Genomic DNA, 12,640 nt, shown 5'->3' with positions numbered 1-12,640 from the left:
AATACTTTCTTAATTGTGTCATTAATTAATTACAATGGAATTAAATGCATAAATATATAATTAAATATGTCCCTAATTCATTAAAATACAATTCATTGCTTGTAAATATAAATATATGATCATTTCACTTTTTAAATAATGATTTTATGGTTCTGTGTTGCAGTGCATCTAGAATTTATTTGATCTGTCAACCTGTCAAAGTCAGTGGGTGGATTCTCTCACCTGATTGGTTTCCCATCACACTTAGAAAAGACAAATAGATTCCAGGTCATCGGTCAAAGCAGAGCCGTAAGAACATTTCTGCACACTGGGTGGCGCTTTTAGCTTCTACCCTGGCTTAGGTACTCAAACAAAACATCCGAAAATTGAATATATGCAATCATATTTGCAGCTGCCAAAAGTCAGGCAGCGTGGAGGTCGAGAAAATGTTGAAAACCTGTTCAGAGCTGCTCCGAGAAGCAGAGAATTTGATGCGGAAGATCCGAACAGAACTCCGTCTCCTCAAGCTCATTCTCTCTCTCTCTCTCTTTCTCGCCAATTCTCTGCAAATTTCATCAATATCCTCCATTGTTTCTCTACGAGATCTTTCCTGCAGACCAAGCACTGGATCAGGCTAGATTTGCCTTAGTCCCGCCCACTGACTTTGATGTGTCAGGTTGATGCACTCCAACACAGGACCATGAAATAATTGTGTATATATATATATATATATATATATATATATATATATATATATATAGTCACTTACCCTTTATGGTGCAAGTGACTATTTTTGATCACTTTGCTTTCTTTCATATTCAGCATGAAACTTTAGAATCTTAGAATCCAACCCCCCCCCCCCCCCCCCCCCCCCCCCCCCCCCACACACACACACACACACACACACACACACATATGGCGCCTCTGGTCCCTCGTAATATGCCACCTTACCCATCGATCTGGCTTGTTTAACTTTAGCTCACAGCTGTCTCTTGCTTGGTGATATTGCATCCATATTGGATGGGTCTCTGTTTTCGAGTCTTGCTGCAGAGTCAACGTAGTTTCCCACCATAACTGTTTTCTGTCGAAAAACAGGTATATATTACACACAAACAAAACACTTTTCTACATAACTGGCTGATAAATAATGTTAACACAGTGAATAATCTAGTAAATGCAAATGATAAGTTTTACTCACTTATGATATTGATGCTTCACAAAGAGAGTTTTACATGGTAGCATAATTACCTCTGCCAAGGAAGTTATGTTTTTACCGGCTTTATCTGTTTGTGTTCAAGATAACTTAAAAAGTTATGGACGGATTTACATGAAATTTCCAGGACTTGTTGGAAATGTGAAAAGGATGATCTGTATCGCCGTTTGGATCCAGGAACACTCTCTGAGTGTTTTTCTGGGTAACTTCTGAATTGCAAAGTTTTGAGACAATATTTAATTTTCAGACTTTGTACAACTGTATCTCTATGTTGATAAATTAATAAATGTAAATAAAAGAGTCAACCGTAGTCAAGAGAAAGCCAGTAACTATTTCCATATTTTGTTCAACATACAGTTGCAATAACCGGCAAAATATTGAAAGCAGATCGTATGGAATTATGTTTCACAAGGTTGAATAATATTTTATTTAACCAGATAAAAATAGATGAATCCAAATGCATCAATAAACAATCAAACATGTTAGTAACAAATTCATTTGTACATTATTTTATATTGTAACTACCTTATGTCTTAGTGAAATAGCATATAAAAATATTTCAGCATAAAAGCACATTGTTTTAATATTTTACAATGATCGGTATCATAACAATATATCTGTCCTTTGTAACAAACCAAACTGTGAGAAAAATCAGGTAAAAATTGTTGAAATTATTGTTGTGGTTGGACCGACACCTTACAAATAAATACATTGGAAGGCCATGAAGATCCATCCAAGATGGCGGCGCGATGAGACGTCAGCATCTATGTATTCATGTCTATGTATGTCTATGAATAAAAGCGCTTCATTTCCGTTTTTACGTGTTACTATGGCAACAGATCACCTGTTTGTAGGCGGAAGCAAGCGCAGAATCAGCTGCCGTTAGCCGAGCTACCGAACCGGCCACATATTTCACACACTTATAAACCTACACGGAAGTTGCCGCATTCATGGCCACACACAGAGTGAGTATTTTCAGGTTTATGTTTTAGTCTGAAATGTTTACATTAAAGCCGGTAGTTTATATTTAAGTTCCTGCTTATGTAGCATGTGCTAACTACCTAGCATCGTGTGCAAGCTGGCTCGTTGAGAAAGTGTCTGTCCGTGAACGCACCATAACTTTAGTTCCCACTTTGTTTTCAGCGGTCATCATCCACGTTATTCACTTATTTAACTGGTGAATGTATGATTCTGGTGAATGTATGACACCAACTCGTGTTTGTCACGTTTCAGGCCTCAGAATCAAAGCGAGAGCAGTTTAGAAGATACCTGGAAAAATCTGGAGTTATTGATTCTCTAACAAGCGGTACGTCGTGCTGTTGGTTCATGAAACATTTACTGGTTTTCACAGCTCTATTGTTTCATCAACGTTTCTGTTTTCAGTTCTAGTCACTCTCTATGAAGAAGCAGAGAAGCCTAACAATGCACTTGAGTATCCTTTTCATGCAGTTTGCCTCATAAACATGATTAAATGTCATCATATGCATCCATTTTATATATTTCAGGTATGCAACTACATTTTTGGGGCAAATTGTGTGAAGAAACGAGGTAGACTTTGCCAGTTCTGCTTTTAGTGTATCAGAAGGTCAATTCAATATTTTCTTTTTAAAAATGAATGTTCTTCATGAATGTCATGCTGTTTTTACATCACAAAGGAGTAAAGGTTTTATTCTTCCAAGTTTTCTAATGATGTGATGAAACATGACATTTTCACAGGGTTATTGTATCTACAGTGAAATAAAAGTCAAACAGTGTTTCTTGCATTTTACATGTCAGTTTAGCAGATACCTCTCCAAGAGTCTGAAATCCTCCACAAGCCTTTAAAAAATACACAAATCTTATTCTCTGCATGGCTGCAGATTTTCTGCAGTAACACTATTTATTTTTGTTGTACTTGAAGTATAAACACACTTATAGCTGCATGATATATTTTAAAGCACATCTAAGATAAAATTAGTTTCTTACCTTTAGCTTCTTAGCAAAATGACTGCTGGTTTCTAGACGCCAGCTGAACGCAACGATGAAGCTTCATCAAGATTCAGGCTCTAAACTCCTCCTGCAGACGTTGGCTTTACAGTAATATTACTGTAAACTCAGAAAATGAAAAGTATTTATGTCCAAAGAGCCTGAGATGTAATAGTATTTACATATTTTTATTTTTTATAAAAAGTATTTCATGTTTGAGAAATGTTAGTTTGAACAGAAACTGTCAAGTATGTAAGATTTTCAATATTTTCAAAATTAACTAAAAAAATAACTACAATCATAATTAGTTCTTTTAAACATGTAGGTTCCAGTCTGTCCATATTTGATGTGTTTTTAAATTACAAGTTTAATTAATGACAAAGACCCTTCTTAAATGTTTGCCTACCAGTAATTGTCATTTGTCATTAATTAAACTTGTAATTTAATAACACATCAAATATGGACAGACTGGAACCTATATGTTCAAAAAACGATCTAATTATGTTAGTAGTTAATTTATTAGTTAATTTATTTTGAAATTATTGAAAATCTTACATACTCTACCTTTAGGGTCTTAAAAAAAACAGTTATGTAAAAATTCAACATGGATCAACAGAAAATCCAATCAAAACCTCAGTTTGAATGCAGAATTTGTTTTTTTTCTTACTCAGCAGCCACTGTAACCTTCATGGAGGAGTCCAAAGACAACTTTTTCAGTGTCCTCAACAGAATTCAGTGTCAGAAATTAGCATAGAACATGTGAATAAGCTGGATGTTTTTGGGAATGAAGTGACAGGAAACGGGAGCTACACCTCTACAGCTGTTACAGAGAGGAGAAAATGCTAAGCTGGTGTACTTATTCAACATTTTTCTCGTAATCTTAATCATGAAAAGTACTTTTACACTACATGTCAGCAATTTTATTATTATTTTAAGTACTTTGAACCCATCACACACATTCATACTCTGATAGACGCATCAGGAAGCAACGTGGGGTTCAGAGTCTTCTGCATGTAGCCTGGGTAGTCTGGACTCGATCCACCGGGTTTCCAGCTGGAACACGACTCCTCTTCCTCCTGAGCTACAACCGCAGCTCACGTGTCTGATAATAATAATGAAACATAAATTTCAATCTATATGTATCCTGGTTGGGACGTTAGGTTGTGCATTTTTACCCATCTTTAGATGTACTAGAGCAGTGGGCTGTCGTGCTTGGGGGAGATGGTGTGGGCATCTAACAAACCTGAAACATTCTTATCCTTAAAGACCTTTGTGTTGCTAGTCGAAGGACTGACTAAAGGACTGTTAAATGGCAGAAAAAAAGATGATTATTCTAAACTTACATCAATAATCAGAATAAAACCTGAAGAAAAAAAAAAAGACAGGAGTTTCCTCTCCTGTTTTCTGACCTTAAAATGATAAAGTCTGTGTTCAGTCTGGAAATGTAAGAAATCGAAGAAATCCTCTAAGAAGAGCTGTAGGGTGAGACGTTACTGCAGCCTGAGAGAACACGCTGACCTTAACCAGCTTCACAGCTTCATAAAGCTCCACCTCGGCGCGCCGGGTGCGGAGCCTGCAGACGTGGAGGCCCTCCGCATGGAGCTGGCCGACCTGCAGCAGAAGTGCAACCTGCTCATGGAGGAGAACAAAGAGCTGAGGAACAGGGTGAGATGCTGCTGCCTGATGGGCGAACATAGCTGCTATTCTCACTCAAACCACTAACTTCCCTTTTCATGTCATCTTGCAGCTGCTGCAGTACGAGCCATCGCCTGAGGAGGGCGCCGGAGTGTAGCCGCTGTGCCCTGCCTTCAGGTTCTTTTAAAAAAAAAAAACAAGTAAAAATGTGAAACACTGGTCTGTTTGTACAGGATGTAAATGTTTATTGCATATTAGATGTACAGTGAAGAAGGAATCACTGTTAAGTTTTGTTTTATAACAACTTTGGTCATGAATAAAGTTTCTTTTTCAACATGATTCTCTGGATGACTTCTGATGTTTGTGGAAGAAAAAGACTTGAGCTACTCTTCATTTCTTCTACTTTACCAGGAGAACGAGAGAAACGTGCAGCGATTTACTGAAGTGTGCAAACGTGAAGAAAAGAGTCGGTCCAGTTCTGAGGTTCTTCAGGAACAGTTCAGACTTCTGGGAGGACTTTCCAAAGATCCTCTTCAGAAGTTTCAGCCGTTTGTTTCATTTTCTGTTCAGATGATGCCGAGGTCCTGGTTCTGGAGAGGATCCGTCTCTCCATCAGACCTGCTGAGGTCCTGGTTCTGGAGAGGATCCGTCTCTCCATCAGACCTGTTCAGGTCCTGGTTCTGGAGAGGATCCGTCTCTCCATCAGACCTGCTGAGGTCCTGGTTCTGGAGAGGATCCGTCTCTCCATCAGACCTGTTCAGGTCCTGGTTCTGGAGAGGATCCGTCCCTCCATCAGACCTGTTCAGGTCCTGGTTCTGGAGAGGATCCGTCTCTCCATCAGACCTGCTGAGGTCCTGGTTCTGGGGAGGATCCGTCTCTCCATCAGACCTGCTGAGGTCCTGGTTCTGGAGAGGATCCGTCTCTCCATCAGACCTGTTCAGGTCCTGGTTCTGGAGAGGATCCGTCCCTCCATCAGACCTGTTCAGGTCCTGGTTCTGGAGAGGATCCGTCCCTCCATCAGACCTGCTGAGGTCCTGGTTCTGGGGAGGATCCGTCTCTCCATCAGACCTGTTCAGGTCCTGGTTCTGGAGAGGATCCGTCTCTCCATCAGACCTGTTCAGGTCCTGGTTCTGGGGAGGATCCGTCTCTCCATCAGACCTGTTCAGGTCCTGGTTCTGGAGAGGATCCGTCTCTCCATCAGACCTGTTCAGGTCCTGGTTCTGGAGAGGATCCGTCTCTCCATCAGACCTGTTCAGGTCCTGGTTCTGGAGAGGATCCGTCCCTCCATCAGACCTGCTGAGGTCCTGGTTCTGGGGAGGATCCGTCTCTCCATCAGACCTGTTCAGGTCCTGGTTCTGGGGAGGATCCGTCCCTCCATCAGACCTGCTGAGGTCCTGGTTCTGGAGAGGATCCGTCTCTCCATCAGACCTGCTGAGGTCCTGGTTCTGTAGAGGATCCGTCCCTCCATCAGACCTGCTAAGGTCCTGGTTCTGGAGAGGATCCGTCTCTCCATCAGACCTGCTGAGGTCCTGGTTCTGTAGAGGATCCGTCCCTCCATCAGACCTGCTGAGGTCCTGGTTCTGTAGAGGATCCGTCCCTCCATCAGACCTGCTGAGGTCCTGGTTCTGTAGAGGATCCGTCCCTCCATCAGACCTGCTGAGGTCCTGGTTCTGGGGAGGATCCGTCCCTCCATCAGACCTGCTGAGGTCCTGGTTCTGTAGAGGATCCGTCCCTCCATCAGACCTGCTGAGGTCCTGGTTCTGGGGAGGATCCGTCTCTCCATCAGACCTGCTGAGGTCCTGGTTCTGGGGAGGATCCGTCTCTCCATCAGACCTGTTCAGGTCCTGGTTCTGGGGAGGATCCGTCCCTCCATCAGACCTGCTGAGGTCCTGGTTCTGGGGAGGATCCGTCTCTCCATCAGACCTGTTCAGGTCCTGGTTCTGGGGAGGATCCGTCTCTCCATCAGACCCCTTTTCATTGACCTACAGTCCAGTTCTTGGGTCATGTGACCTTCAGCCTTTTCTGGCTTTTTGACAGCAACGTTTCCATGGAGACGGTTTCAGATGAGTCGATGGATCAGCCGAAGGTCCAGATGGATCCATCGAGTCTTGGTTCAGATCACTGGATTTGTTGCCGTTTCTTCAGGACGTCTCTTTCAGATCCGGTTCTTCTGCTCGACACTGTTTTTAGGTCTGAGATCTGCGAAGTTTTCACCGAATGGCTCCTAAAATCCCAAAGATCCAGTTCCCAAGTCGTTATGTGCCGACGTTGGTTCCTATAATCTTCCAATGATTTGTCAGGCGACGATTAGTGGCTTTACGCACCAAAACCTCCCAATGACACGATCAGGACTGAAAAACAGCTGGAGAAGTGTTGATTAAGACCAACTCAAACCATCACACAAGTTCTGACTGCTGGGAAGAGAGAAAGGACTGGTGGTAGATCTGCACCTGTCCATTTAAGTCCTCCTGGACCGTCTGAACTGATAACTCCACCACTCTCCTGTAGAAAAATAGTCTTCACAGAAAATCAAACCCTCACAGTGGAATAGCTTTTGATTCATGTCATGTCGAAAGAGTCGGATTAATCCAGACAGACGTAGACGTCAAAGTGTCTGTTTCAGAGCCGGTCCAAAGCGTTAAGTCCAGGGGGGGTCCAAGTCCAGTCCTTCAGATCTACAATCCTGCACCTTTTAGATGCTTCTCCAACACACTGAGTCAAATGAATGGGTAGTTAGCGGGCCTCTGCAGAGCTGGATCACACCCCGATGAGGTGCGTTGGAGAAGGGATGCATCTAGACCATAGACAGTATATAGAAATGGACGGAGTCTCTGTGACGTCACCCGTAGGTTTCTGAAGAGCTGAATTGAAGCTCGGTGGGCGGTTCCTACCATCACCATCTTGCCAGGGGCATGCGTGTCGTCTCGCCCAGAAAATACAAATATGGGCAAAGAGGTGGAGCTGAGAGGGGGGCTGTGAGCGTCATGGTGGATGATTGACATGTAGCGAACTCTGAGCTTTCTGTAGCTAAGAGCTAACCGAGCTAACCCGGAGATAACAGGAGCTAACCAGCTAACGGAGGTAAGCGGGCTAAAACGAAGTCACGTTAACCGGCTAAAAACCGCGGTTGTTGTACGTTCTTCTGACTTGAAGCGGGAGATCGGGTACCTGTCAATCAAAAGGACACGCCCTAAATATGTAGAACTTCAAGATTAAATTACTTTTAATTTGGCGAGTTAGAAAAAAATTCCCTCCCCCCACAGTTGTCATGAAGGTAAACCTGACCTATTAAACCTAAAATGGATTTTTGAACCAGGCTGTAAACATGTTTATTTCTGCTGTAAACCTGTTTATTCCTGCTGTAAACATGTTTATTTCTGCTGTAAACATGTTTATTCCTGCTGTAAACATGTTTATTCCTGCTGTAAACATGTTTATTTCTGCTGTAAACCTGTTTATTTCTGCTGTGAAGTTGGTCTTTTTAACATGGGAGTCTATGGGGATTTGTTCTGTTTTGCAGCCCCTAGTGGATGAAGGGAGAACTGCAGTTTTATGCACTTCCACATAGGCTTAACTTTTAACCGCTGGAGGCTCCGTCCATCTTTCATATACGGTCCATGATGTAGACGTTCCAGAACCGGATTCGGGCACCCCTGACATAAGTGAACAAAACAAGAGAAGTTGATTACAGTCAAAGTTAATTTTCAGTGGAAAATCACAGTTTTTGCGCAGCTTTTAGATCCCTGTTTACACCAACATTCGGCTCATCCAGTGACTGGAAGGTTGGCGGTTTGAATCCTGCTCTTCTTGTCAGTCTGTTGTTGTATCCTCGGGCAGCTACATACTTCCCCTTCTTTGCCTCCTGTGTCGGCATCGCTGATTGGCAGCCAGACTTCTGAGTCTGTCTCAGGGCAGCTGTGTCTATCACCAAGTATGAATGAGGAACAAATGAATAATGATTCGTTGCAAAGCGTTTGGGTGCTTTTTTTAAAGCCCCGTTTTCACCAACGGGTCCAGATCGATACAGTTCAGGTTGGTATGGGGTTTATAGGGTCATATATCCAACCAGAACTGTCCCGCATTTCTGGAGCCCTTCCGCTGGGGTCCAAATCTTACCGATTCAACCAAAAAAAGGGTGGAGCTTGACACATTACATCCGCGTTCCTCATCGCATGCGGCTCTCTGACTCTTGACTTGCGGCTCGTGAAGCAGCCACTGGCTTTCTGAAAATACTATCTAAACAAGTCATAATGATCCTCAACGCTGCAGTTCTCTCCACAAACAAGAGCTGCAGGCTGCTTGCAGAAACTTTGTCCTAACGGTCCTAACTGACCCTGTCAGGGTTGCCAGGTTTGGCTGATTTCAGCGGCACCAAACTCAGCTGCTCCGTCGGTAGCTCCGTGTATATAATGAAAATGGAACTCCCACATTCTGGAGGCATCATTGTATTTTCACCACATACTGTTGCATAAGAACGCCGTTACTCGATTTGGCAACGTAGCAGGATACGTAGCGTGGGAACGCTTTCTTTTGGGGGGGTGGCGGCTCTTGTTGAATTACCAGTGAGGATTGCTGCATTACAGTCTGATGATTGGTCCTAAGAGTCATCACTTGGCGCTAAAACTATTTAAAGCCAAACAGACAGAACACGAACTGCTGGATGTCCATCGTTCTCCTCCATGTTTCTGTTTCTTCATCACTGTGCAAAGAAGGCGTCGCGTTGCCATGACATCACGCGACTACGTAGCAGATGGATCCAGCTGATATGCCGTCACATGTAGCAGAGATCAGGATTTACTGGACCAGACCGCTCTCTCCCTACCCGGACCTGCTTCTGTTAAACAGGGTCAGAATCGGGGGGGCAAATCCGATTCTGCTTGGAACCCCAAAACGTTCGGGCCGGCCCTGGTCTGTTTACATAACAGCACGTCAATGCCTAAAATAACATTATTGATCCGTGACTGACTTTTCCGTTCCTCTGCAGTCATTTAGTCTGGATTCTGCAGGATCATTAAAGGTCGCCTGAAACTGACCTGGATTTATGAAGACTGGGAGCCTCTTGGTTTCTTTTTTTCTTTCATAAAAAGGCTAATTTCTGATGTCAGGACCGTAATCTACAGCAACGCCAGCAGAAAGGCTTGTTGTGCTGGTTTTGGTGTCTATAACAGAAGTTCAGGTGCGGTTCAACCGTGTGCTTCAGATCTGCAGGTCGGTCGGGGCTCGCCTGCTGCAGGCGCTGCTCGCCGCCGACACTCTGCGGTTGGGAGACAAGGTAGTGGGGCTGTTGCTCTCCCGGCTGTGTCGGGACACCGAGCTCAGCTCTCCTGCAGAGTCCGGGCTCTGCGGCCTGCTCGGCCTCTTCGCCTCAGATTTGGAGAGCATCCTGGCTCTGGGGCCGCTGCTGCGAAGCTTGGAGCTGCTGTTCCCGTGGAAGGAGTCTCCACTGTCCGAGCAGTTCCCCTCCACCACCGTGGAGCAGTTCCACGGTGGACTGACTCTACGGGATTTCCTTGCAATGCCTGACAGCGTGGGGCAGGAGGCGGCGTCCGCTACGGGCAGGGTGGGGTACTCGGAGCGCCTGCACTCCAGGTCGTCTCCAGGCTCCTCTGGGTCGTCCTGCTTGTCTGCAGGAGGCGAACGCGTCTCACTGCTGGTGTTGTTGGAGTTGCTGTTTTGCTCGGTGGGACTCGGCACTCCTTGTTTGACGTCCTTGTGGCTTCCTGGCTTCCCAACCGGGTCACCCTGTATGGGGACGAAGGCGGAGGAGGCACTGAGGAGGGGGTAGTTCGGCCCGTTGCCCTGCTTCTCCAGCAGTAGCGTGTACCCACTGGGCGCGGTGGGAATCGTCGTCTTCCGTCCCACAGATGTACCGATGCAGACCTGATGCACAACCGAGTTCTTTTTCGACTTGACGTAATAATCGTCCAGGTCGTCCTTCAGGTGGGGGTAGTAGTCCAGGATGCCCTTCTTGATCTTTTTGAAGCTCAGGTGCATGATCTCCAGCAGGCTGAGGAAGAGCGAGATGCAGGCGATCGCTTGCATGAACATCATGAAGACGGTTTTCTCTGTTGGCCTGGAGACGAAGCAGTCCACCACGTTGGGACACGGCTCCCTTTCACACTTGTACAGCGTGCTGAGGCGGTGTCCGTACAGGACGTACTGGCCCGTCATGAAGCTGACCTCCACCACGGAGCGGGTCACGATGTGAGCCACGTAGGTGCAGAGCAGGGAGCCCCTCAGCGGCGCTTTGTTCAGCTTGCCCTGCTCCAGCTGCCTCATCTCCTTCTCGATCCTCCTCTTCACCTCCACCAGCTCCGCATCCACCGCCTCCAGCTCGCGGCGGAGAGCCACTTTCTTGCAGTGGCGTTCCTTCTCCAGGGCGCGCAGCTGGTAGATGGCGTGGCCCATGTAGACGAGGGAGGGCGAGGACACGAAGATCACCTGCAGGACCCAGTAGCGGATGAGAGAGATGGGGAAGGCCTGGTCGTAGCAGACGTTCCGGCAACCGGGCTGCTCCGTGTTGCAGATGAAGTCCGACTGCTCGTCGTTCCACACGTCCTCCGCTGCCACGCCCAGCACCAACATCCGGAAGATGAAGAGGATGGTCAGCCAGATCTTGCCGACCATGGTGGAGTGGATGTGCACCTCCTCCAAGATGCCTCCCAGGAAGTTCCAGTCTCCCATCTTTTACTCCTTTTCTTTACGCTGTCAGAACTGGAAAGAAGGAAGAAACAAACCGTTTTAAAGTCTTCTGATGACGTTTTGTTGGCCGAGTTTCCTTTCAGTCGGCTAAGAAGCTAATCTGATGCAATCATGTGGAAAACCACAGAAAAGAAATGTGACTCCGGCGCGTTTTCATGCCCTGTTTTGCTGCTAAGTTGCTTTTTGTTTGTTAGAATTCAGTAGAAGTAGCAGCTCTGCGAACAGGAAGCAAACTTCCACAAAACGAGAAACAACAGATTTACAGAGACGAATTATTTGGGATATTGAATCCTAACGAGGAAGATTAGAGTTAGTTGCATTAATATAGTAAGAGCTCGCAGGTCAGACAAACTTCCGTGGTTTTGTTTTAACTGTCAACATTTTGGAAAACCTTAGATTTTTAAGAATTGAATGTTGTTTTAGATAGAAAATGAATCTAATTTCCTCTTTTCACCTGTTAGCTCATGGTCTAAAAGTGGAGTATTGTTTTGATCGTTGATGATCGATGGACCATTTGATCCTCTGAAGTCAATACTTCCATATCTGCCCGTCGAAACATCGAATTCAATCTGTTTTTGAGTATTGAGATCCCACTCTGCTGATGCAAAACACGACATTTGTTTCTCCACATGACAGTTTAAGGCAATAAAATTACATGTGAAGCCCAGAAACGTGTCACATGATCATGTTGGCCAATCAGATCTTATGATGATGATGATGCTGCCATTTGTTTTTGTATTAAACTGGTTTAATGCAGGTTATTACACATTACTATAAGATATTTTTTTTATTATCGTTGCATACATGTAAATAATCTTGAATTAACCTATAATTTATCTTTTATTGTCAAAAAGATTTATTTGATCTTATTTTGGCTTATTTATCTGTATAATTTGTTGTTTTTAAAGCTTTTCTTTCAGATGTAGATGTCCTGAAGTTTTATTTATATCCCATATTGCCCTTAGAAAGAAAGATAATGTACATTGTACTATTGTGATTTTTCTTTAAGGAATTATGGATATTGATATAGAAATAAAAATTTGAAAAACTACCATAAACTCTATTTTGTACAGTATAAACAGCAGTAATTCTTGTATCACCCATTGTCATTAAATTTAAATTAACTTACCCAAATTCTGTCAATGG

General features: G+C 44.4%; 2 protein-coding genes across 2 annotated transcripts; one reads left to right on the top strand and one right to left on the bottom strand.

Moving 5' to 3' along the window:
* Positions 1–1,036: 1,036 nt before the first annotated feature.
* On the top strand, positions 1,037–5,131 carry mycbp (MYC binding protein). Its single transcript, XM_079258398.1, has 6 exons — positions 1,037–1,074; positions 2,032–2,157; positions 2,426–2,498; positions 2,576–2,624; positions 4,693–4,822; positions 4,905–5,131. Exons 2-6 carry the CDS (start codon positions 2,143–2,145, stop codon positions 4,947–4,949), a joined length of 312 nt encoding a protein of 103 aa, XP_079114524.1. The 5' UTR covers positions 1,037–1,074; positions 2,032–2,142; the 3' UTR covers positions 4,950–5,131.
* A 4,826-nt stretch (positions 5,132–9,957) lies between these two features.
* On the bottom strand, positions 9,958–11,476 carry gja9b (gap junction protein alpha 9b; the record flags this gene model as incomplete). The annotated part of the gene is made up of 1 exon (XM_079258876.1): positions 9,958–11,476. The coding sequence occupies one exon, from the start codon at positions 11,474–11,476 to the stop codon at positions 9,989–9,991; it is 1,488 nt and encodes a 495-aa protein (XP_079115002.1). The 3' UTR covers positions 9,958–9,988.
* Between the last annotated feature and the right edge of the window lie 1,164 nt (positions 11,477–12,640).

The sequence above is a fragment of the Telmatherina bonti genome (assembly GCF_933228915.1).
Source record: "Telmatherina bonti genome assembly, chromosome: 19".
In the NCBI taxonomy this organism is placed as follows: domain Eukaryota; kingdom Metazoa; phylum Chordata; class Actinopteri; order Atheriniformes; family Telmatherinidae; genus Telmatherina; species Telmatherina bonti.
Note: the sequence above shows the minus strand (reverse complement) of the source record. Positions and strands in the feature narration are given on the sequence as shown.

Bases quoted from the DNA above. Each gene is read 5' to 3' on its own strand.
- mycbp (XM_079258398.1), top strand. The intron at 2,499-2,575 runs GTACGTCGTGCT...TTCTGTTTTCAG, and splicing joins TATTGATTCTCTAACAAGCG to TTCTAGTCACTCTCTATGAA. The intron at 2,625-4,692 runs GTATCCTTTTCA...CCAGCTTCACAG, and splicing joins AAGCCTAACAATGCACTTGA to CTTCATAAAGCTCCACCTCG.